At 42.8% G+C, this 26,047-nt stretch overlaps 1 protein-coding gene across 1 annotated transcript in view; it reads left to right on the top strand.

Moving 5' to 3' along the window:
* Positions 1 to 14,992, top strand: part of LOC115578086 (nesprin-2) — a 34,355-nt gene extending 19,363 nt beyond the window's left edge. Inside the window, exons 4-13 of the mRNA XM_030410913.1 lie at positions 62 to 212; positions 800 to 982; positions 1,106 to 1,240; positions 1,326 to 1,520; positions 2,043 to 2,313; positions 2,445 to 2,530; positions 5,147 to 5,380; positions 9,574 to 9,684; positions 9,968 to 10,023; positions 12,071 to 14,992. Coding sequence (XP_030266773.1) covers positions 62 to 212; positions 800 to 982; positions 1,106 to 1,240; positions 1,326 to 1,520; positions 2,043 to 2,313; positions 2,445 to 2,530; positions 5,147 to 5,380; positions 9,574 to 9,684; positions 9,968 to 10,023; positions 12,071 to 12,278 — 1,630 coding nt within the window. The 3' untranslated portion in view covers positions 12,279 to 14,992. The remainder of the gene's footprint in view (positions 1 to 61; positions 213 to 799; positions 983 to 1,105; positions 1,241 to 1,325; positions 1,521 to 2,042; positions 2,314 to 2,444; positions 2,531 to 5,146; positions 5,381 to 9,573; positions 9,685 to 9,967; positions 10,024 to 12,070) is intronic.
* The last annotated feature ends 11,055 nt before the right edge of the window (positions 14,993 to 26,047 follow it).

Genomic DNA, 26,047 nt, shown 5'->3' with positions numbered 1-26,047 from the left:
TGGACTCTTGGACCTTGATTTGGAAGTCTAACGGGCTGTGTGTCTTTCTCTGTGTTCGCAGGTTGGAGAGGAGGTGGGTCCTCTGGCACGAGTTTATGAAAGAGCACGCCCACCTGGACTCCTGGCTGCGATTGGCCGAGCAGGCTGTCAGCTCCTCTAACCCCGCCCTCGTTACCTACGTCACCGCCAAGGACGAGCTGAGGAAGTTTGAGGTGAGAAGTGATGAAACACACGACTAATTAAATCTCCTCTGTCTTCAGAATCACTGTCAGAATGAAAGTTTCTGTGTCTTCAGTCCATTTATTTGATCTGAGAGGAGAAACGCTGGATTTAAAGCAGCGTTAGGCTGAAAGTTCAGGTGGGTTAAAGACATAATCCAGGGAGAGTAAGTGTGAGTATCAGACGTAAAGCTGATGCAGGCGGTGTTTATGTCTAAATCCAGTCATCTTACAACCTTAAATCCCAAAGTCTGAGTGTGCAGCAGAGCACAGCGAACGTCCAGCGGCTGAACGGCTTCTCCTGGTTCTGTCCAAATTCAATTCTGCTGGGAAATCTGATCCAATCTTCTCTTGCAGCTTCAGCAAACAGGAAGAAACAGTTTTTATGTTGTAGACACTTGTTGTTGTTGTAGTTGTTGCTGCAGGTGAATCAGCTGTAGCTCATCAGAAGGTTTAAATCCAGTTTTAAATGTCAGTCTGTGGTTTGAGTTTTGACTTCAACACACAGGATTTATGGGTAATGAAGTCCTCTGCATGCAGCTGTAGTTACAGTAACATTCGGTGCACACATGTGTGTTCAGAGGCTGCGGTGCGAGGCCGGATCTCGTCTGGTCCAGTTAGACAGTCTGACCAGGAGGAACCGAACGCTGACTCGACTGTTCCAGGGCGCCATGAAGGCTCGGCTGCTGGCGTCGGCGAGGGAGTGCGGGCAGCGATGGGACGACGTGAACGCCAAACTGGAATCCATCACTGGACGACTGAAGGTCAGAAACCCACATAAGAATTACTTCTTTAATAATCATTTTTATTTTATAGCAGAGAAGAAGAAGAATTCTGTGGATGAGTTTTCCTGTTGGCTGATTTGCATCTCCATCTTTTTCTCTCAGCTGTTTGTCTCAGAGTGGGAGGAGTTTGAGGCAGAGAGGGAGGAGCTTGCTCTTTGGTTGGCTGACCTCGACGTCCGTCTGACTGAGGTGGATCACCTGACAGGAAACACCTGCGAAAAGCTGCGACGTCTCCAGGTGTGTGTCATATAGAGCTAAACACACGTCTTACAGTGTTTTTACTTCCTGTATATTTAGTGTGTGCATGTGTGTGTGTGTGCAGTCCTTCCAGCAGTGTGTGTGCGTGAACTCGGGCCGTGTGAACACGCTGCTGCAGCGCGGCGAGGCGTTGATCCAGCGCAGCCAACCGGCCGACGCTCAGCGCGTAGAGAGCCGCCTGCTGGAGCTGCTGCGGCGCTGCAGCCTCGTCTACAACAACGTCGCACGGACACACACCCGGCTGCTGAGCATGAGACTGGTACACACACACACACACACACAGCGGAATTTTAATGGCACTGAATACACACAAGTCAATATATACGAGGGTGCACTGAGGACACATTTGAATGCTACGACTGTAAAGATTCACTGTTATCGAGGTCACAGGACGTCTAGAGGCAGGAAGTTAAAGGTGCTGTATAAAGTTATAGTTATAGTTTGTACTTTATAAAGGAAGGGAACTGGTGAGAGTCAGATTTTTAAATATAAAGATCAAAATCAAAGCAGCAGAGACTGAAATATTAAGCTTCATGTCTCATCCCGACCTCAAATTCTCTGTTTCCACCCTGTTGCTGACACATTATTCATAACGCAACGGGTTCAAACACTTAATTCCTTGAAGAACATCAAATTTGACATGTGTTTGTTAAAATTTCAGTCCTCACTCCTCCTCTTCCTCCTCCTCTCCCTCCTCCTCTTCCTCCTCCTCTCCCTCCTCCTCTTCCTCCTCCTGTTCCTCCTCCTCTCCCTCCTCCTCTCCCTCCTCCTGTTCCTCCAGGTGTTTGAAGACGACTGGATCCTGTCTCAGGCGACAGACTCTGGTTGTCCTTCAGAGAGTCTGCTGGAGGACGAGGGAGCGCTTGATAAATCTCACCTGGATCCTGGTCGTTCAGTAGAGCCGCCTTCACCCGTTCACCTGCCGCCTCCTCCTCCCTCTCCATCCTCACCTTCCCATGAGCACCTGGGGCTGGAGTGGGACCCCTCAGTCGACATCGGACGCTCGGTCTCCCGCGAGGACGCCGACTCGTCTTACTTCAGTGCCAGCACAGGTAGGAAGTCACACAACGTCTTTTTATTGGATCTTTTGACTCGATTGATAAAACTTCTCGAGATTAACCTGAAAGACGACTGAACGTTCAGGACTTCATCTGTAATGATATCATGAGCTGTGTGTTTATAGGTCTGTGTCACAGAGACGGTCTGAAGAGGCGGAGCTACCTCAGCTCTCAGTCTGACATCAGTGATGAGAACCAGGAAGCAGATCTGGTGAGTTACAACTGCTGCTGTGTCTCAGTTCAGGGTGTGCATCCTCTGAAGGACTCGGCCTTTGTGGTCTTTGAAGGCGAGTCCTTCAGAGAGACCTTGTTAACCTCGTCAGCCGTTGTTAAATGTGACGGTCTAGCCTTTGGAGCATTTCCTGGTTGCGTCACCAGATGTTTTACCCTTACGTCACGATTTCTGCTGCCCAGGCCCGCGAAAGTGACGATCTACGCCACGTGATGTCGCCATTTTCTCTCTTTCTTTCTTCTTTTTCGGACGCGCAAAGAATCTTGGGATATGTGAGGCCACGAAGGATCGTAGCGGTGCATCCTCCAAAAACAGGGAGAAGAACCCTAACCCTCTTCCACCATCTCTCTTCATCTTGTTATAATTCTTTAACAGATTATAATTCGCCGCCGTCTGTATGAAGACTTTATCTTCATTTATTTACTCGTAACGTCTGAGCCGATGTGTCGCAGGACAGCGCGGCGGCAGAGACGCCACATCAGGCCTAAATATAACCACAAACCATGTGGAGCTTTTCTTCTAATTCATCGTACTCGCTCTCTTTCTGTTGTTCTGCTCTGACCCAGATGCTACATGGCCCAGAGGCTCGGTCTGTCTGTCTGTCTTTATCTCACACACTCACAAACACACACAGTCATTGATGTTCACCAGCTACATCTAAAAATGTTCTCCCCTCCCCTCCCCTCGCCTCTCCGAGCCGATCCGAGCGTGGGCTTTACGAGCTGGTTACAACCGTTCCCCTCTTCTTCTGCTGATTTATTGATGACACCTGCAGGATGTGGCACCTCCATATGTTGTCGGGCTCGTTGGTTTCCTTTTTTTAGCTTTTTATGATGAGACGCAGAGGCGGAGAAGCCGGAGTGTGTTAGCGGCCGTACGACAGGGAAACTGAACCGCAGAAAGATGAAAACGGAGGAGACGTGCGTGGATGAAAAGAGACGAGACAGTGAATATTTAGAAGTAATCTGAGTACTCTCCTCTGCAGCCTGCAGCTCCCCTCTCTGTCTGCTTCACCCACACACTGTTGCACTGCTGTTGAACCTGAAGCTCAACAGGAGAAGAGACGAGCAGACGCACACGTAAAACTGAATTAGCATCTGATTACATCCCAGCAGAGACATCGCAGATCGTGTACCGCTCTTTATAATAATCCTTGTTATTGGCGTCATGAAGGCGTGATGTCAGCACGCCCTCCCCGCGGGCTCGGCTCAGCTCGCCGCCTGCCCGGAGGACTCGATGTGTGTTGTACTTCATTAAATCTGCGACCGCGTGACCTCGTCTCCGGGCGCTCGTACGCCACATGAATCCTGAGTACGACTCCAAAGACGCGCCTGCAGAGTTTCCTCCACCCGAAACTTCAGCGTTTCAGCTCCGTCACTCTCAGACTGAAACATTTCAGCTCATTAATTACACATCATGTACACACTGTTTTTTTCCCCCTGCATAATATTTGCATACGTTTTTAGGTTTCCGTCCTTCCAGGCGGTCGTGGTTTCACTTTATTGTGTGTCCTGCACACCAAATACTTCAGCTCCAGAACAACTCCAAACTTCTCGGTAATATATGAGTAGAAAAATGTGCTCAAACTAAAGTCTTATAATAAAAGTGTTTCTCTTCTGCAGAACTTCTGCAGAACACTTCGATCATTATATAACTTTCTTTGTGGTTCGTCCTCCTGTGAAGTGTCGAATCTGCCAGAAACAATCAGAAGGAAAAGATGTTTTTGTTCCAATTTTAATGAGAATTTATTTATTATCAACCTGTTGAGTTTTCAATACTGACCCACATTGGTCCTCGAAACAACATGTGTGGTTCTGGTTCGGTGGATTGTGACGTCGTTCATCTTTTTGAGTCTTTGAACCGTCGAGGACGTTCAACAATCCTAAAATCTTTTAAAGTCATTCAACAGGAAGTCGTATCGGCCACAGAACAGTTCTGTTTTTCCTCATTTGTGTTCCTCAGCGAAAGCAACTTCACCGAGTTATTCGAGACGAGGGACGATATGAAAGTCCTGCAGCGATCCTGTCCAACATGACCGCCACTGACGATATTATCCTCCAAATCATCCAACTATTCTGAAAATTATCTGAAAGAAAAAAAACTAAAATTGCACTAAAAGGAATCAATGTAACCTTAGAATTTGTTAGGAAACAATTATTTTTACTATCACAGATAAGACATCGTTTTTTGTGTGTGTAAAACAGTCAAAGTGTCTTAAATAAATCACTATAAAACAAAATGTCCTTCTACACAAATAAAGCAATAAAAATGGTCATCAGACCAACATGACTGTACGTCAGCGTCGTTCATGTGAGAATATTCACAATCATCTCAATTCATGATCGCCCTGATGATGAAAATTCACCAGTCAACTTATTGCGAGTTCTTTTTTAGAAAAGCAGAAATAGAGAGAAACGTTCAGATAAAGTTATTAATCGTCATCAGCTGATGATGTTTTCCTGCTGAATGGATCGTGTCACTCCTCTCCATCATCGTCTTCTAATTTGTGAAATCCTTTAACAATCAGAGACTTTACAAAGATCAGGAGCGACCACAAGGATTTATTTCCAGACTAACTCTTCTCTCTCTGTGCAGAGATCTGAGGGATGGCTCGACCACGCCCACCCCGGGGTCTTCTCACCAATAGAGAGCGAGCGGGGCGGGGCTCAGCTGTACGGAGACCAGTGGGCGACCTCGACTCCTGACGGACAGGAAGGCGAGCCGGTCAGCTTCGACGGCGGGCGTGTGAGGGCGTGGCTGGGAGTCCAGAGCCCCGCCCCTCCAGAGAGGACGACTTCCTGTTGTAAAGCCGTGCAGACGGATGGAGAGGTACAGTGATATTTACTGAGAAGACAAAAACCAGCATCTGTGAAACATGCACTTTTCTGAGGGTGTTTAAAAGATGCACGTCTTCAGTAGGAACCAATGGGCTCGAAGCTGAGAGCCACAGACAGGAAGTGAGACGGTATTGAGAGACGGACAAACATGTTGTTGTGCGTGTGTGTGTGTAAAAACTGCTGACCTGACTCCTGAAACACTCTCACGTGCTCCGACCTTGTTGGCCATCTTTCCTACACGGATGACAAAATAGTTGAATCCAGTCAGAAAGTCGACGTTTGACAGTTCAGATGCAGATTTATGAGCGCGAGCTGTTTTCACTGTCGCAGTAACTTGTCACGTCCTGGTGTCTGCCGTCTGTTCCGTCTCCAGCTGTTACAGCAGCATTTAAATAAGCTGACAAACAGGTCGCATGTTACCGTCGTTATTCAGATGAGCCGCGCCGACGTCTGGCGACCTCAGCCGACCCGTCACACCGTCTCCCCCTCACATCTATACTCAGCTCACGTCTGTGCAGGAAGACTGACAGAAAGAGGTTTTAATGTCGTGTGTTCAGCTCTCAGTGCGTCTGTATCTTCTGACTGAATCTCTTTAGTTTCTCTCGTCTTGTTTGTTCTTTAAACATCTGCTGTGTTTGACTGTTTCATCGTCTTCACTCTCAGGAGTCGTGTTCAGTCCCTGCTGCTGAAAACACAACGTTTTCTGTGACGCTGCTTCATAATAAAAGCTTTTAAATGACTCAATAATGGGGGGTTTTATTGGGAAGGAGTTACAGGAAATGAAGCGTGTTTAATTGAATTAGCGGAGCCACTTTGTTAGCGCTGATGGTTCGATAGTCCTGCGGGGATCGAGACAACGCCGTTGGTTTAATACGACCTTCAAGCAGGTCGTTTTTGTGGCGATTTTGTTGCTTATTGATTTTCTTCTTTAGTTTTATAAGCGCCTGATCGTCGTGGCCTGAAGGATGATGTTTCTCCTGTTGTCTGACCCCGTTCTTGTTAACGCGATGTCTCAACTTAATTTAAATTTGGTCACTGTGACGTGACGGCGTCCAGTTCACGTGAACACGATGTCTCAGAAACACCTCGGAGGGAGTTTCCTCAAACTTGAAAGAAACGTCTGCTTGGACTCGAGGTTGAACAGATGAGAAGCTGGTGGTCTCATCACTCAATAATTCATAGAATTATAACAAAATAATGTATCCAAATGTCTTTTATATGATAAAAAAGGGGGTGTGAAGACATTTTATATCCAGAAGGTCAAAGGTCAACTTCACTCTTGCATCATAATATTCTGCAAAAAAAAAGATTTCTTCGCCTTTATTCAGCGCCGCAGAAACAGGAGGAGGATTCCCAAAATGTGGGTCCAGAAACAGATCGGTGTCACCACAAGGTCATTAATACAGTTAAAGTAGACACCTACACACACACACACACCTGCACACCTGCACACAGACACACACACCTGCACACACACCTGCACACACCTGCACACACACCTGCACACACTCTGAGTGATGTCCTCTCTCACCAGAGGCTCCATCAACATTCATAATCATCAGCCTTTATTTTCCTCCACCTTTGTAAAGATGGATTCCTGAATAACTGCCCTCTATCGCCCCATCTCTGTTTTCTCTCTCCGTCTCTCCTCCTTCATTGTTTCTCCCTCCATCATCGGCCTCAGCCTTCATTTTCTCTCCCTCTCTCATTACCGGTGAAAGCGTCTATTTATCCTCCTCTTCCTCCGTCTCGTCCGCCGCTCTCCTCGGGCCGCCGAATGAATCCATAAAGTCTTGATTTATGCATCGAGTCTGGCTGCACTTTAACTGTCGCCATAAAAACAGGCAGAGAAACACGCAGACTTCCTCATTTCCTCCCTTCCTCTTGACTTCCTCCTCCCCTCGTCTGTTTTTCCCTCTTTGTGACTCACAAGCAGCCACAGATTCAGACTCTGTGTAGTGAAACAGACGAGGAGCAGGAAGAAAAGTTGGTCAGTGAGTTCTTCAGGGTCAAATCTGATGACAGAGTTTGTGCGTCACTGTAATTAGAGCGACTCATTTGCATTACGCGAGTTTGATTAAATGTGTGTTTGTGCGTAATAGCGCTGGCACTTTCTAATGGAGGTTCATTACTGACAAAACTACCGAGCGAGAACAAAAACAAATTGGAGCAGGAATCAACCTGCGAGGCCAGATTTGAGAGCAGTGAAGGAGAGAATCGAGGGGCTGATCGATGTTTTAGGAGCAGCTTGTTGTTCTGACATCGCTCGCTTTCTCTTCACAGAGCGCTCCATCAGCTCCGAGGTGGAGGTACACGACATCTCGTCAGCTCAGTGTGTCGCTAAAGTTTAGGGAAAGTCTGAAGGACTTGAAGCAAAACTCTCGCTGAGATGCAACCGAGGGTCTTTTTGTGAATGTATATGAGTCAAACCTTCGTGTAAAAGCATAATTACGATGAAAGAGGCACTTTTAAGATTTATCGTGTTCTCGTTTTCTGGTCAAACTCATTTTCAATGGGAGTGCTACGGGCACTTTTACGATAGCATCAAAATCTCTCTGTTTAAAACAGTAAGAAGTCTCGACACAACATGAAACTTTGCTGGTAGTATCACCAGGGTCTCTACACATGAACACGAGCATTGACAACATTGTTTGTGTACACAGAGTTTACTAAAAAGAAGGTTTTTGAACAACTCACGTTAGCAGTAGCTTGTTCCGCTCGCCGCCGTCCTGCCAGTGGAGAAGTGTCGATCTCAGAATGTGACGTAACCTGGAGGACAGTTAAGGTGGAACGCTCCTAAAGCTTAGTTCCATATAAATGCAGGATAATTTGTTGTTTTGTCGTTAGCGAAAAACAATATTGACCTTGAAGTTGAAAAAGGAGCCTCATATAAGAAACAATACTAAAGTAAAAAGCTGGAAAAGTCACGTGAGATCTCGTGTGGATAGTTGTTGCTGGAAGACAGTAGTTCCACCTTAACTGTCCTCCAGGTTACGTCACATTCTGAGATCGACACTTCTCCACTGGCAGGACGGCGGCGAGCGGAACAAGCTACTGCTAACGTGAGTTGTTCAAAAACCTTCTTTTTAGTAAACTCTGTGTACACAAACAATGTTCTCAATGCTCGTGTTCATGTGTAGAGACCCTGGTGATACTACCAGCAAAGTTTCATGTTGTGTCGAGACTTCTTACTGTTTTAAACAGAGAGATTTTGATGCTATCGTAAAAGTGCCCGTAGCACTCCCATTGAAAATGAGTTTGACCTGAAAACAAAAATACAGTAAATCTTAAAAGTGCCTCTTTCATCATAATCATGCTTTTACATGAAGGTTTGACTCGTATACATTCACAAAAAAAGCCTCGGTTGCATTTCAGTGAGAGTTTCACTTTAAGCTGAGAATCAGTCGACTTGTCAGATTCAGAACCAGCTGAAGTGACTCACTCAGTTCTAGTCACGCTTCAACTGACTCATTACAGATTAATCTATTGCCATTTTGTCATCACATCTGCCGGCCTGGTTCTGCTCGGTTTGACTCAGCACACCAGAACTGGTCTACCTGCTTGAAGATGTACTAAGTACTATCGTATAATCACCGCTAGCAAAGTTGCTCCGCTAATCCGGTGAACAACTTACTGTTACCCACTTAACTTGTCTACTTATTGATTCAAGGAACTTTGATATTTTGTTGATTTTGGAGCTTCCTGTGTGATTTCACTGTCGGATCCACAAAACAACATGTCAGATCTAAAATGTCTAAAGAAAATCCTCCTCCAGGTTAGTTTGTAAAAGCAAAGTGTTCAAGTTCCTGTGTGAAGAAGAAGTAAAGACGCTTGTTTTTAACCTTCCTCTTGTTCCTAAAGGTCTAAAATCACAGCTTGGAGAAGACGCTGATCAAATATTGGGCGATGTTTCATCGTGGGTGTAGACAGACCTGACAGACTGTGACTTGGACTTTCCCCAGAACACATAAAAACCTGATCCGGCTGGACTACAATTAGAGAATAGTTGCCAAAAAACATCCTGCAATTTTCTCACTTACTCCAGCACCACAAATTGTGCTCAGACGTCCTTTTTGAGGGTTTCGAATGAAATCAAAACAGCAGAAATCACTTTTTTATTGATTGTATGATGTAGATTTTATTTCCATGCATTGACAGACGTCTACATGTGTTCTTGTGTTACAGTGTTACCTGGAAGGAAGCCACATCACGGCGCCCAGCAGCCAACGACAACAGCCTTTTCCTGCCCTCTCACCGTCTGATTGGATGAAGCACCGATATCGATCAATCCTTCAGGTGAGATGATGCGTCAGTCGGCCGTCTTGTTTTTAGGACGATAAAGACGATAAATCAAATGTTTTTTGGGGAGCAGCTTTACTCCATTTCAAAGTAATTAAAGTGTTATTGATGAACAATAATACACACAGCACCATAAATCTGTATCAATAATAAGAAGTGGGGTCACTAATGCCCCGAGGGGAGGTAGAAACTGTGTGGGAAGATATTCCTGAGCTGATATTTTCTTAGAAAGTTGTTGCCTGAAGCCGCTGCAGACTAACAGACGCTCTCTGTTCTTCAGGCTGATGAAGAGCCGTCCTGTTGTGAGGAACCTGAACGTCTTCTCTCCGAGCAAAGGTTAGAAAACACATAAAACTCTCAGAGCGGCTGTGAATCTTCAGGGATGTTTCTACAAAACCGCAGAGATAAAAGACAGAACAGGGCGCTTTATGTTTATGAAGACGGAGAAGAAAGGACAGAAGGTCAGACGCCGACAAACAGACGTGGTTTTCATCATCAGGTCCTTAACAAGAACTGAGCTCAGTTTGTGGTGTTACGCTCCATGTTGTGCAAGTTTAAAACGTCCAAAATCAAAAGTAATAGAATTAAGAAAGAAATGATTCAAATAAACTAATATGCCATAAAATGCATCAAAGATAATATTGAAATTAAATGTAGGCATTCATTCATTCATTTATTAATGTATCTGTTTGAATTACTTCTGTATTTAATTAACTTGTTAATAATTTCCCTTTTATCATAAAACAGAAATGCATGAAGAGAGTACGTTTCTGGAAAACAATAAGACTCAGATAAATGTGTTAATAATAACATTTAAATACAAATTAGTTAATAGATAAAATAGAAAGTTGAAGAAAGTGAATAAACTGGAATTAATACATAAAAAAATACATTAATGCAGATTTTTTAATATATTTTTGGTGCAGTTATTGGCGTATTTATCAATTTATCTCTTTATTTATGAATTTTCTTTTTGTGATTTAGGCCTTTGTAAGATTTCCATTCATCTGTTTTCATCTGACAAGGAAAGAAAATCACTCTGAAAATTATTTACCAGCACAAAGTTTCTAAGTAATTAGATGATTAAATGCTGACCTGCGTCAGATCTCTCCGGAGGAGCTCCTTTTATAGATTTAGCAGAAATGAATATATAAAGACTTTATTGTGCCAAGATATTTAAAAAATTGAGGTAACTCCAGGGCCACAGCCTTCCCATAACCCCCTCCTCCAGCTGCCAAGAAGAGACTTCCTAAAATGTTTTTTAATAATTTAGATTTTTCATGTTTTATGTATTGAGTGTTGGAGTGCTGTGAGGGGAAATCCCCAAAAATGAACAAAACCTCAGTTCAGGACTCTGATAATAATCCCCAGTTTTCTGTCTGTCTCATTTAGTTACAGAGGAACTGAGACAGTCTAGAGACCAACTACAAAATAAATGATTACCTTTTATCTAATTTACGGAGATTTATCAACCTCAGAAACGACCGCACGACAACAATACACTGCAGTAAATGGATCCAAATATAAACCGCCACCAAAAAGCCACAAATAATGCTCAGAACAGCACCAAACTTCAGCAACAGTACAAATAGGGTCTCAGCACATAGTCCGGGGCATCTAACCTCCGCTAGCTTAGCTGGATTTCTACTGAAAAGCTGACTAAATTTACCACTCTTCTGCAGCAGCTTCCTGTTGACGGGAAGTCCCGACGAGTCGATTACCGAGTGCAGTAGAGTTCCGCGGCTCATGGATGAAAATGTATGATTATGACTCCATGGAAAAGCAATCAAAGTTCATATGTGTCTTACCTGCCAGTTTATAACAGTTATTATCGAGAGCGGACAGGGAAAAGAACGGAATTGAGCATTTCTAACCGCACTCGGTAATCGACTCGTCGGGACTTCCCCGACCCGGAAGCCTTTGGAGGAGAGTTGAAATCTGTTTTTAGCTTCACAATAGAAATCCAGCTAAGCTAGCGGAGGTTAGATGCCCCGGACTATGTGCTGAGACCCTATTTGTACTGTTGCTGAAGTTTGGTGCTGTTCTGAGCATTATTTGTGGCTTTTTGGTGGCGGTTTATATTTGGATCCATTTACTGCAGTGTATTGTTGTCGTGCGGTCGTTTCTGAGGTTGATAAAACTCCGTAAATTAGCGGTCTGCTAACTTGATCTCTCGAGAGGGAGTCTAACACAGTTTCACGGTGATTTAGACCATGGATTAAACTTACACCGGAATATCCCTTTAAGTCAGGAACAGTCTGGTGGGTTTATAAATGTTCTGCTGATTAAACAGTCGTGCTGGTTGTAGTTCTCTCCTCCACCTGTTGCCCAAATGTAGATTTTCTGGCTCCAGTAACGAACACCTCCACCTTCTCCTCCACAGTGTGACCTCCACCAGCAGTGCCTCCTCCTCCTCCTCCTCCTCCTCCTCGCTCTCCCCGGCCCTCCTCTACCTCCTCCTGGCTGCAGCGCTGGTTCTGCTGGCCTGTCTGATCTGGGTCGCCCTGGAGCCGCCGTGTCACCGCAGCAGCCGGCTGCCTCGTGGCTTCCACCTGACTCTGAGATACGTCAGCGGACCTCCGCCTACATGAAGACGTCCAGAGACTCTCGTGGACGTCTGGACGGAGCACTTTCCTCCGGCTCTGCAGAACTGACGTTTGCAACTGAACATGTGATGTTTTTAAAAATGTGCTAATTTCAATATCAACCTCGAGTCTGACTCGAGCCTCAGAAATCTGCAGGGACGCTCGATGAAAAGTCTGAAGAATTAGACCTCCAGTCACGACCTTCAAACACGACTCCACGATCCACAACACGGCAGTTCTAGTTGTTCTCCTCCATCATTATCTGTGTAGCCGACTACATCTGTACTGCAAACGTTCAGGAAACAGCTGACATCAGTTAGTTAATGCGTCACTTTTCAGCTGACGGAAAGAAAGTGAGCAAGTCCTGAAATATCTGAAAGTCACAAAGAAACATTTGTCACTTCTCAATATTTCAGACTTTTTCTGTTAAAAAAAGAAAAAGTGAGACACGTCCAACAGTTACGTTTTCCCTGAACTTTAAGATAAAAATGATGTCAGAACGAGCTCGATCAATACAGATCTGTGGGACCAATACTGATAATCACGAGTAAAACGTTTACGCATTTTTTTGCGTTTATCCCTCAACTGTATTAAAAGATATGTACATACCAGAGGCACAATATTATAAATAAATAAATAGTTTAACAATAAACCTTTTAGTCTATAATGAACATCAGTGGGAATTTAATCATGTTAAATAACCGTAAGCATCTTTTTCTGCATTATAATCTCTGAAAAGTAAAGTTGTAGTCCGTATTAATTCAGATTAAAGCTCCATCAGCGGCAAAACATCAAAAAAACATCTTGATTTATATTTAAGAGCTGAAATGACGTCATCAGTGGAGGATGGAGGATGTTATTGCATCATTCAGCTCCACATTGATTAACTCTCACTGGTTTGGATGCAAATTCTGCGACCTGCAGCTGCGTGAGATATACAACTTACAAACGCTGACTCCTGATTGGTCGGATGTCAGCTGACCACGAGGCTGCAGCTCCTCTCTCAGCGTGTTGTCAGTTCTTTCCCATAATGCTCAGTTTTGCCGTCCTTCAAATTAACAGTGTAAATACAATATTATCTACAAAAACATGTCTGGTTTCATAAAGTAGCTTATATTTATTCAGTTTTATCCCAGAGAAGAAAAATATATCTTTATGAACGTTGGTCAAAGAATCTGTCATTTGTATAGACTTGCTGTGTTTAGTTGAAAGTTATAAATCTGATTTGTTTGACTGGATTTCCAATATTTTAGAAGTAAAACTTGGAAGAACTAAAACCATCGATGCCTTTTGTTAGTGGCTCGGCTGAAACAAGCGTGCACACGTTGCGGGAAATTAAAGTTGAATGTGTTTTTTGGGATTTAAAGTAGACGTATTAGAAGTAACATCCCCTTAAATTAACACAGTTTATCCCAAAAAATTGAAAGTTGACTTGTCGGCTTGTTTGATTTCTATTTTTCCAGATTAAAACGATGGAATAAAGAATAAAACATGAGGTTACTGGTCACTTCCAGACACTTTTTGACGTTGGAAGATGTTTTGCGTTACCTCTAAAGATTATAGCCTTAAACTGTTATCTGTGCTAATGTAGCTAAAGCTAATGTAAAGGATGCAGCTAACGAGCTAGCTCTCCCTCAATGACTGTATGTTATCATCTGCCACTCATGAAGTATTTTATACTGACACTAATCACTAACTGCCTTGTTAAACCACGAGAGCACTTGTATTTATAATTCATGATGTTTTGTAAGAAGTTGTATAATAGAAACTGTAGTGAAGTTCATATTAATGTCAAAGTTTAGATCATTTTTTATGTTTTAGCTCTTAAAACTAAAGATCACACATCCGTCGTTCATCACTGAAGGTCTTTTCTGATCCACGTCTGTGTTTCTGGTTTTTAGTCAGCCGCTCGTTTCACTTCACTTCTTTTTTAAAAAGCATCTCGCACGGATTTGAAACGTTCTGCAGAGAGATTATCCGTCACAGCTGAGACTCTATGTGTGTGTGTGGTGATTTGAAATGCTTTCCCACAAGAACAATATTTTCACTTTGACCGAAATAAGAGCGAACACATGATGGATTATCTGTTTGCAGAAGGTTGCATGTCTCTGCAGGTCGATTCTCAGAGACGGCGAAGCGTTTCTGTTTTCAATACGTTCAGTGTTTGTGCAGACGGGTGTGTTCACATGTGAGGACGTTTACATCTCAGACGCTTGTGAACGCAGCTGAAGGGCTAAAACATAAAAACAGACAGTGTGGGAACTGAAAGGGAAGTGTGTAAAGATTTATCTGTGGTCGTTTCTTGCTGTGTGATTCCGTCCAGTAACAATGTCAATAGTGTAATACTGATCCAGCTTTAAGAAGGTGCTGCCGGGTTTATTGATATCAAGAGTTTCCAAAACTAATGTCACGGCTGGACGAGACCAACTGTGACACCGTGAAACCCAAATGTTTGACTTTCTCAGGGGAAGAAGTCGTCCAGGTTCCCTGAAACACTTAAAATCAGGAGGATTCAGTTGTTGTCTAACAAAATAACTGAGAAGGGAACTTGTTCATCGCTGCCATCCCAAACATTTCACTGTTTTTTTAAAGTTGTTTTTTTTTTTTTTTTTGTCACAATCATTGTTTAATATTTCAAAAACAACATGTTGCATCCAATCACACGTTTTTGCTTTTTGTACACACGTTTGAAGATAATAAATAAAATCAATTGTATGAAACTTTTGTGTTCATGGTGCATTTTGTCTGAATGTGGCTGAAACATTCTTTTTATTTTTATCTTTTCAGGAAATTCGATTGACTCGGTTTCATTCATGCACAACTTTAAATCTATTTTGTTTCTCTTCCTTCCAGGAATGATGTTGAATACTGACAGGAACATTATAAAAGACATGAGTTTTTGGTTGTAAACGAGCGAGCTGGTGAACTACGCAGTAAATCAGAGAAATAAAACACTACTTTCTGATCGTTTAATGGTTGTTAAGGTTTAAAGTGAAATAACCGAGCCCACTCCTCGACACAACCTGCAGACAAATACAGAGAAAATAAGGAAATACAGACCGGGGTGAAAATCTCTGCAAATACAAACAGCGCCACAGACGTCTAGTGGTCAGAAGAGGAATTACTTGTCTATAAGTTTTAAAGAATCATCCTTCATACTGTAACTTTAATGATTACCTTCTTAAGAAAACATTTTTGGGGGGTCAGAAGAAGTCTTTAGTTTAACTTTCTTCTGCTTCACAGAAAAGATGAGGTACAAAATAAATTCTGAAGGTACATTTATTTTAGTTTCTATTTCAAGATTAGTTTTGATGCTGAGGTTAAACTGACTCTGCATCATTCTACAGGTTAATGATGCTGTGTGTGTGTGTGTGTGTGTGTGCGTGTGTGTGTGTGTGTGTATGACGGCAGGTTTGCGTCGTCTTACAGCAGATTTGCGTGCTCAGTCTCGTGCCGCGCCCACGTGTCTGAAGAACGCCAAGTCACTGCGATCGGTGACACAGCTAATACACTAAGCAGGGATTAAGTGTGTGTGTGTGTGTGTGTGTGTGTGTGTGTGTGTGTGTGTGTGTGTGATGATGTTGCAGCTGCTTGAACATTTTGAATGTGTTCAGTACGGACTGTCACACAACGAAAGAACACACTAAAAGATTTGATACAACAGATTAATTTTATCTGTGATTTGAAAGAATGATTGAAGGTTTTCAGTGAAGATTGGAAAATTGAAAATTTGGAGCCTAGAAGATAAAAGTATCTTTTTAAAGGTTCTGTACTTTTGTGATACAATACCTGAGTTGTCCCTGTTTGAAGCCAGAGCTCTTGAGGGAACACCCAGAAATTAAAATTCAATATGAGGATGAGTAGAAAATGACTGCGTTCTCATCTTTTGTGTGCACTGTTCCTTTAAATGTTGTCTGACAAGAACGTGGTTTGAATAAAGTTCAGAAAAACTCAATCGTGAAGAAAATATAAACAAGGTTTTTTGAGTATTCAAAGCTTCGTGTATGACAAAGTATTTTTTCTACATTTCATATTAATAATAATAATAATGCATTTTATTTAAAGGCGCCTTTCAAAGCACCCAAGGCGCTGCACATAACAACAACATAACAACAAAATCAGGAAACATTTTAGTGCAAATGAACAACTAATATTGTACTAAAGAAGCACAAAACAAAACTTGACTGAGCGACTAAAAAACCAACTAACCAGTAAACTGATCAGCTAACCAACTAAAGAACCAACCAGCCGACTAACTGACACGGACAAATACGTGATAACAGAAGTTAACAAACGAGAAACAAGAACACAAACGATGACGTTCACAAACATTTCTCAACTTTAAACGTGCCGGGTTTTTTTTCTTACCATTAACCATTGATCCAAACTGAGCGCTTCAGTCTGACACCAGTTTGATGTCATGTTTTTACTGGTGATCAATTCTCTGTTGTTAAACATTGATCACCATGATGACTCAGCAGAGCTACGTTCCAGGATTAACAGTGAGCTGAAGTCTGAATCTGCGACACATGAACTCTTCTCCATGTCAGCCGAACCGTGTGTGAGCGTTGTGTGTCGCTGTGAACATGTGAGTGCACAGTGTGTGGCAGTCACTCTCAATGACCGTCAGCACTGTGTGTGTGTGTGTGTGTGTGTGTGTGTGTGTGTGTGTGTGTGTGTGTTAACATGTCTGTGTACATGTGCCAGTATTTTAATGGTGCAGCTGTCACTTCCTGTTTGTGTGATCACTGTGTGTAATGTGTTTCTCCTCTGGATGTTCAAACACTTTGAATTAGTGTGTTTCTGCCTCCAGAGTGTGTGTCTTTGTGTGTGTGTGTGTGTGTGTGCAGTGTCTTGTGAAAGATATTTTTTTTATGTGTGACTCTGCAGTCTTTCGTGTGTGTGTGTGTGTGTGTGTGTGTGTGCGTGCTCTGCTGGTGATCCAGTTAATGAAAGCGCTCCATCTGTTCGGGAGCCCGCGGGCCTGCAGCTGGGATGAAGACGATTATATCTGCTCATTTAAAAAAAGGAAAAAATTCAACTTTCTTATCGTGAATCATGAGACGACTCAGATCAACTGTTTAGCTGATTTATTTATTTTTTTTAAATTCTAAATCTGAGCCAGGGGTGTTTTTAAAAATCTGAATGATGAAGGAAACTGTACTTTTTATTGTCCTTGTAAAAAACATAGGTAATAGTGCTCAAGATCATTAACATTCTTATGTGTTAATAAGACTATTTATAACAGCAACGTAAACACATTTAACGTAAGATTAACATCCAACATCCACCCTGAGTGATCCAGTATTAAATGTAATATATGAAGCCAAATATAAACCACAATTTCACCAGACTCCCTTAACAAATGTGTTGATTTTAAGAGTTGTTGAGTTAAAACAAACTTTATAAACATTATGAAACTGTGTCTGTGATAGATTCTAACTCATTGTGTTCTTCTCGTAAATTCAGCATTAAATGTGATACATGAAGCCGACTATTAACCACATTTCACCAGACTCCATTAACAAATCAGCTAATTTAAGGAGTTGTTGTGTAGCGTAAAGCTTTATAACCATTATGAAACTGTGTGTGTGACAGATTGTAACTCATTGTGTCCTTGTTGTAAATTCAGCATTAAATCTTTCAGCTGAAGTTGTTTGTCTCCTTGTAAAAAGTGTCAGTTTGTGGCAGCATGTCTGTACCAGCCTGTCTGCTTCTGTGTCTAAAGTGCTAAAGTCTTACCTGCCAACATTGATCAGCTGTTTGAACACACTGTTTACACTGATTTCACCATTTACACTCCATTTATGAAAGAAGAAACATGTTATTGATCTAAACATGTCACATGTTACAAAGACACTAAACAGTAACAATATAGGCTACTTCTTTGTCCCCGTGGAGAAAGTCACCAGACTCCCTTAACAAATGTGTCAGTTTAGTGAGTTGTTGAGTTGGAGACACTTTATAAACTCTGTGAAACTCTGTCTCTGACTCATTCTGCATTATTTGGACCTTCTTGTTCATTCAGCAAATGTTCTACATGAACTTCTTTCTGTCTTTGTGTAAAAAAGCATCGCGACCACTCGTGATCTGCTCTGAAGTGGTCACTCTGAGAGCTGAACGCTTGTGATTGGATCAGGACGGATGTTGACACCAGGTCTGAACAGGCTCGTTAACAGTTCACAGACTGCTTAACGATGTTAATGAAAGCCTAATGTGTTCCTTATCGGTGTTAAGCATTACAATATAACGTAATATTTAACGGAGAGAGAAGTTAATGATGTTACAGGTAAGTTAGCTGAACTCAAGTGTTTTTGTTATGTTAGAAGACTTTTATTAACCTTCTTAATCATCTAACCAAATGTCTTATAATCCAACAATGAATGTTAAAAAGGAATTACTAACACGTATTATAAAGAACCTTAATATGAAGTAATGTTCATGTAAAGAAAAATGTGTTTCAGGTTTAAAGGAATTTGTTTTCTGCAGCATTTCCACCCACAAATCTGATCTCAGTGTTCGTGAGAGTTTCGCCGTATGTTCGCTCTCGATTCGCCGGATTCCAGTTATAAATCTATGCATTGTCCAATAAAGAATGTATGTGTTTGGACGGACAAGGCGTGTTTTTCAGTTTGCGTGGAAACGGCAGTGAGGGGAGGAGGGGGAGAGAGTCTGGGCCTGCGGGCGCATGAATCAACGCGATTGTTTCCCACAGCCGAGAAAATGCCTCAAATTCAGTTAGAGGGCAGATAATTTCATGTTAGCTGAGGAATTTACGAGTGCACTTTTAACCCCGTGGTGATCAGATGGGAGCGCCGATGGAAAGAGAGAAAGACAGAAGTTTGAGATCAAAAGTCGAGCGGAGGAATGAGTGTTTTTAAAATGATTATCTGGTCGCTAGAAATTAGTTTCCAAATTCGAGGACGAGACACAGATGAATCAACTCGTTTTCAAGGGATTCATTAGACAGAAGACGAAACACTAACAAACAATGACAGAGGAAGAAAAAAGTGTTTTTAATTGGCTGCAGAGCTCCTCAGGGGAAAACTGAGTTTCTGATCAGACTGACAGGATCCCATGTGCACCAGAGACACGACAGGAAGTCGTTTACGCAGTAAGAGCCTCTCGTCTGCAGCTGTGGCTGATTCTTTACCATCATATGAAGCTGATCCAATAGTCACATAGTTCTGATGTCCAGATCTTATCGTGCAGGGCTGATAACACATTTAAGTTCTTATAACTGCTTTACAATAAAATCCCTTTCCTGTTTCAGCAGTGGAAAGCTTTTAATTTGATAGCAAAAACAGGAAATGTTGAGACTAAAACAGGCAGCACCTCTGACACACGCGCCAACACCTGCTGGCTGCAGCGGGATTTCAGATCGGACCAACATGACGGCTGGTTTGTAACTTTCACTTCTATTAAAACAACAGATAAAGACAAATGTTGTGTCTCAGTTCAGGGTCTGCATCCTCTGATGGACTCGGCCTTTGTGGTCTTTGAAGGCGAGTCCTTCAGAGAGACCTTGTTAACCTCGTCAGCCGTTGTTAAATGTGACGGTCTAGCCTTTGGAGCATTTCCTAGTTGTGTCACCAGATGTTTTACCCTTACGTCACCATTTCTGCTGCCCAGGCCCGCGAAAGTGACGATCTACGCCACGCGATGTCGCCATTTTCTCTCTTTCTTTCTTCTTTTTCGGGCACGCAAAGCATCTTGGGATATGTGAGGCCACGAAGGATCGTAGCGGTGCATCCTCCAGAAACAGGGAGAAGAAGGAGCATCTGGAGGAGCCTTCAGACTGGGACAGCCTTTGCTCGACGTTGTGACATAATTGGCCTTCAGTTGCTCCTCTGAAGGATGCAGACCTGAACTGAGACACAGCAGGTGAGTTCCTGGTGACCAGAACTCCTGCAGCTGCAGCATCTGACTTCATTTCGTTTTTTACAGTTTTCAGGTGTTTCCAGAGTTGCCTTGTTGTATCTGACGATCGTTAATTGCATTAAGTGCAACTATGTAACTTACACAACGCGCCTTACCACAATGCATTGCACAGCCTCCTACGTAGACGATAAACGGGAGGCGTGAAAACGACGCAGCTCACGGACTCGCAGCTTTTATGGCTCCAGTTACACTTTCAAAATAAAGTGTGCTGCATACTTTTAGTGTTATTAACGTTGTCAAGCGGTTGCTGTTTGGTTAGATTTCTGCAAAATAAGTTAGGAAAAGATCATTTCTTTGTATATTTGTAGATAAATAAACAACAAATCACCCTCGATTCTTAATTGCAATTGAGGTGTGAACTCTGTTCTTTGGAGGTGAAGTCTTAATAATCCACCCAACCTCCTCCTGACCTGCTGTTAATGTTACTGCGCCTGAAGAAGTGACACTCGACGGGTGACCACAGCATGAAGCTTTAGAGCCTGAGGCGATCGACCGGGCTGCATGGCGTGGTGAGAACTAGAATATATTTACATGTTGAAACTGACATGGAACTGAAACAGAGAGCGGAGGGAGAGAAGCGTGAGTGAGGACAGATTCCAGTCACATTCCTGCTGTGGAGCTGCCGTGCTGAGGGAATGTCAGACATCTCACTATGTATTTATGAAGAACACACACTGTGTTGTTGTGTAACGGGAGCTTCAGCTGCATCCATCCAACACAAAACCCCCTCAGTCCTGCAGCATATAGACACGTCGTCCATATCTGCTGCTGGATTCTCAATCTGGGGTTTTAAAATGTTTCCATCCTCTCCGTCTGTTCGTACAGACCTCAGCTGAACAAACATGCTTCTACATCGTGATCAGATGTGAGGAAGAGAATCGGCTCCAAACTACATTATTGCATTGATTCAATTTAAATCCAGAGAGCGACCGTTACACGCCGGCTGCTGCAGTTAATCAGATTTAAAACGTACAGATTTAAGTGAAATGTAAAGAAAGCTGATGTCAGACAGAGACGTGAGATGGATTGAATTTAGATGTAATGGAGTTAGTTTGTTAACCGGTTTAACATACGGACACAAAAATGCAGTTTTCTGTTCGGCTCTCTTTCCTCGTGTGAGTCTATAAAGGTTGTATTAACGAAGATGTGTGTGTGTGTGTGTGTGTGTGTGTGTGTGTGTGGTACAGATACAGACGCTCAGTGTGGCTCCAGGCTGGACACACACACTCCCTGATCTCTAGAACTAATGAACCGTCCAAATTGCTGTCCTGGACGGCCATCTTCTTCTTCTTCTTCCAGGTTTCAGCATCCTCATAAGACCCTCTATTTAATTTTATCGTCCCAGACACACTCGCTGCATTTCAGAGTCCCAAATCTCACACACACACACACACACACACTCTGTTTCATGTCATTAAGCAGGCGATCAACTTCTTGAAAACCGACGCCAGGAAACAATATCACTGTTTGTGTGTAATAAAAAGTGTCGACGGGAGCAGAAATGTATTTGTATGTTCTTATATCGTCTATTTGATATCCGTTCATTACAAACAAGGTTTTCTTTTAGCTCCTTAACATGAAACAGCAGTATTTCTGCGGGTCAGTACTCGGGCCCGGGCGTTGGCTCAGGAACAGTTTATAACCAGAAGTTTGTCTTACAGCGTGTTGTTGAGTTTTTAATATTCTACAGTTCGACAAATATCGGGATGTGTTGTTAGACGATTGTCTTGTGATGTTGTTGCAGCACCGCTGTGTCTCGATGCTATCGTTACCGTGGGCAACATATTGTTGATCGTATCCTCTCCTCAGCAACATGTGACGCTCGTCGCTGCTAGTGTGTCTGTGTACACATTTTCAGACAGTCTGTCCTGGAAGTGACACAAATAATTGTGTAACAAACGTCCCGATACGTTAATGACAGATGAGGTAGTTTTGGCTATGGACCGGGACGGTACCAGCACACCAGTCATAAATCCAGTAACTAGTATTTAATTCAGACGCAGTTTTAAACACGTGGTAAAACTACACGGTCTTACAGGATGGTATTTTTTTGGTTTAAATATGTTTATTATGTAATCTGTGTTACATGCATGAGGTGAGATAAGTGTATTGTGTCAGTAATCTTACGTATGCACGTCACCAACAATCCTCCTGGGTGAAACTATTCGTCGCTCTTCAAACCTCCTCACCTGACTTCCCCTTCACTCACATCAGAGCTGCTGAAACTGTAAATATGTGTCATATTAAGCTGCTGGCACACACAATGTTTATTGTATATCTGTTCTGTCGGGGAAGAAATTCTGGTGAGAAGGTAAAAAAAAAAAAGAGAGAGAGACGATCAAACCGCGGCCGTCTTCTCAGAGCCGGTGAAGAAAATGTAGTTTTCTTTGTTACAGTTTGTCTAGACATCTTTTAACATCCAAATCACCAAATCAATGTTTACTGGGGGCCGGTTTCTGAGAGCTGCGAGCGCCTCGGGCCAGGCAGACACAAATCGAACAAATCTGAGAATATGTGGATGATGATGATACAGAATCCTGATGTTTGGATTTGAGCTGCCTGCCTCCTGACAGATCGCTCAAACACACCTGTCCATAAATAAATGTAAAAAATGAAGCCTTATCCAAGTTAAAATGATGTTTAGAGACTTCAGACTGAACTGTAACATAATGTGTATAAAAGGAGAAGACCCTGACCTCCAGGCCCTGCTGCTGCCATGCTAACGTTAGCCTTTAGCTCCATATTAATACACCGATCACGTTCCCGATGGCGTTAATGCAGATAAAAGCATCCAGCAACCGGCTAATAATAGTCCTCAGCCTGTAAACATGCCAATTAACATGGCATTACCTGCACCCATCTGTGGGCTGGCACAGGTGTGTGTGAGTGTGTGTGTGTGAGAGTGTGTGTGTGAGAGTGTGTGTGTGTGTGTTGTCTCGGTGTAGTGCAGGATAAAGTCGGGATGTTCCCCCGGCTAATGGCTTTGGATCGGAGCCCGCAGTGACAGAACTGAGTGGCCGACCAACCGGCTGTGTGTGATGGAGTCTGGTTCACTGCCAAACACACACACACACACACACACACACACACACACACACACACAGCTGTGTGTGTGTGTGTGTGTGTGTGTGTGTGTGTGTGTGTGTGTTTGTGTGTGTCAGGAAGCTGATGTTTTCTGGAAATTGAAAGTGACGTCGTGCATCCGGAGGATAAAAACTGTAGATGTTGGGGTGTTTTTTTTGGTACTTAATTATTTAAATTGATGCTCTGAAGCGATCAATACGAGAGCAGACTGACTGGAATATTTAACAATCTGGTGCTGGAAGTTAAACGATCTCTATACGGAGCCGTTTAATCCTCTTAAACCTCTTTACTTTGAGATATCCTGCGCGTCATCGTCTGTACGCGTTTCCCTCAAAATTCAGCCGGACACGTTTTATCTCCTTGCTAACTTCAGGGTTTCCTCAGAGTGAGACAGACAGAGAAAGTGTTTCTCCCCCGAGAGTTTCAACAGAGATTAAAAAACCTCAAAGACCAACTGTGAAAATTAAAAAGTCAAACCAGAGATAAATGAGGACGCAGTGGGATGTCAGGAAACACAACTGACCACTTCTTGTGAATACAAATCCTAACTGCTTTCAAGTAGTTTCTGAAAAATGTCTCTCTCTCTGGCGGTTGCATGTCGACGTGCAGCCGAGCAGGAGAGTGCTGGTCGGGTTTGTTTCCTCACAGGCGGCGTTAACTGACTGACAGGTGGATGGATGTGAAACTCTCGTCTTTGAACCGTTAAGATAAAAAGAAATATCCGGTTGTTTGATAAAAAGTGAAATCTAAAAGCCTGTCGGAGATAAAAAGAAGGAGTCAGAAGTCAGATGACTCCATCTGAACGCTAAATGAATCCTGCTCTGTAGAAAATGTCGGTGAAAAAACACGATTTCTTAAAAATTAAGCTGAAATGTCGACCGATGTTCAGACGCACCTGGTTGATAACAGCTGATACCGTTCTGCACTAAAAGTACAATACTAAAAAGAAAATACTCAAATAAAAGTGAAAAATACAATTTAAGAAGCCAAATGTAATCCTGGTTAATAAGTTACTAAAAGAACAAGTTACTTTTCACTCTGATACTTTCAGTTAATCGCAGTAATTACAGTAACGTCACTGCTGAAGTTAAATTACAGTTTCTGCTGCTTACTTTAACGATCTTGCAGGTTGGAAGAGTCATAAAAGAGTTTATAAAACCAAGATCCACATCATGAAACTGCGGTCTGCTTTTTATAATTTGGTATAAAAATTCACAGAGTTTTGCTCCTTAAAAGTGGATTACTGGCTAAAAAATGTGCAAAAGTAAAGAGTAAAAGTAGAGATAGATGCTATTTGACTCACGTGCATCAATTAATTATATTATTATTATATGCAGCACTATCCACCTCTATGGCTGAGCCCATTTTGCTGTTTGGTAGCCTGAAAAGTTGATGTAAAAATATAAAACTATTTTCTGCTCCTGTCAGTTATTCAGCAACAGTTGGTCCAAAACAACCAGAGATTCTGAAACAATGGCTACATCAGTATTTGTGCAGTTGACATCATATATTTAAGCATGTTTCAGTTCCCAGATTATAATATCTGCATGAACAGGGAGATGGAGCGGCAAGGAAACGGACTAATGATCGAGAAACTCTGATATCTGAACCCAAAACAAGATCCATTCCTCGTCCTTCCCAACAGACCTGAAGCTCAGCATCTCATATCTCATCTTATGAAATGTACAAATATAGTCTGCAGAAACGCACAGCGCCAACATTTGCACCTGGGTTTGTCAACGTGTACGAGCAGCAGTCTGTCTCTCGTGAACAGTACCGGTGTTGGTTTGAGGTGTTGAAGGAAGACAAAGACAGGAAGGTGTGAATCTCACAGAGGAACAGAGACAGACGTCTGCCTTCAGCTCCCAAAGGTAAAATAGTTAAACCTGCCTGAGAGCCTCAGTAGATAAGAACTGACCCGACTCCACTGCTCCCTCGGGTCCAATCACTCTGTCTGGAGGAAATCTTCAATCTGTGCCAGAGAACCGGACCTCCCTGCGGAGACAAGAACAGAGAGCAGGATTGAGACTCGTCCACCTCAGCAGGTCTCAGGAGTCCAGTCGTCTTGTTACCAGAGCCAGAACACAGTTAGTTCTCTTTTATCGGAGAACTTCATCATCATCTGGGTCCAGTTCTCACGTTTCCTGTAGTTTGTAACATTAAACGTACATACAGATGAATAACAGCTTGAATAATAATGCTCGTCTGAGTGTCTTTCAGTGTGACCGCTGTGGATTAATCATCGGTCTCCCCTCTGATGTTAAATACGATGACTGAGATCTGGCAGCTGATGGTGGTTCACAGGTACCTGATGAATCAGAGCTACAGGTGCTATAAATAGCCACAGCTGTTGGGATGACAGCTGGTCTGTGCAACGTAATTAAACTGCAGTTATTCTTCTCTCTGACAGGTCTAATGAGAGGTGGAGCAGACTGAAGCATCCCTCCACACACTGCGTGCACGTCTGACTGTCGGAGGGGAAGTGAAGCGCCGCCATGTTTCTGGATAAATCACGAGATCTCATCAACAAATCACACAAATCGTTCTGCAGCGTTCTTCTGCGACGGAGACGAGGCTCCAAATCTTTGAATTTATACTGGAAACCTACAAAACAGCTCAAAAAACGGTGACGTCAAACAGTTTCCAGTGTGTCGTGTCTTCTTCCTCATCAGCGTGTTCTCACTTTATGAAGGTGTGCTAACTCTGCCCAAATGTTCTCCCTCTGCTGAAATATGCTCAGCTCACCTTAT

The sequence above is a fragment of the Sparus aurata genome, unplaced genomic scaffold, assembly GCF_900880675.1.
Source record: "Sparus aurata unplaced genomic scaffold, fSpaAur1.1, whole genome shotgun sequence".
Classification (NCBI taxonomy): domain Eukaryota; kingdom Metazoa; phylum Chordata; class Actinopteri; order Spariformes; family Sparidae; genus Sparus; species Sparus aurata.
This window is presented reverse-complemented; position numbering and strand designations above follow the sequence as displayed.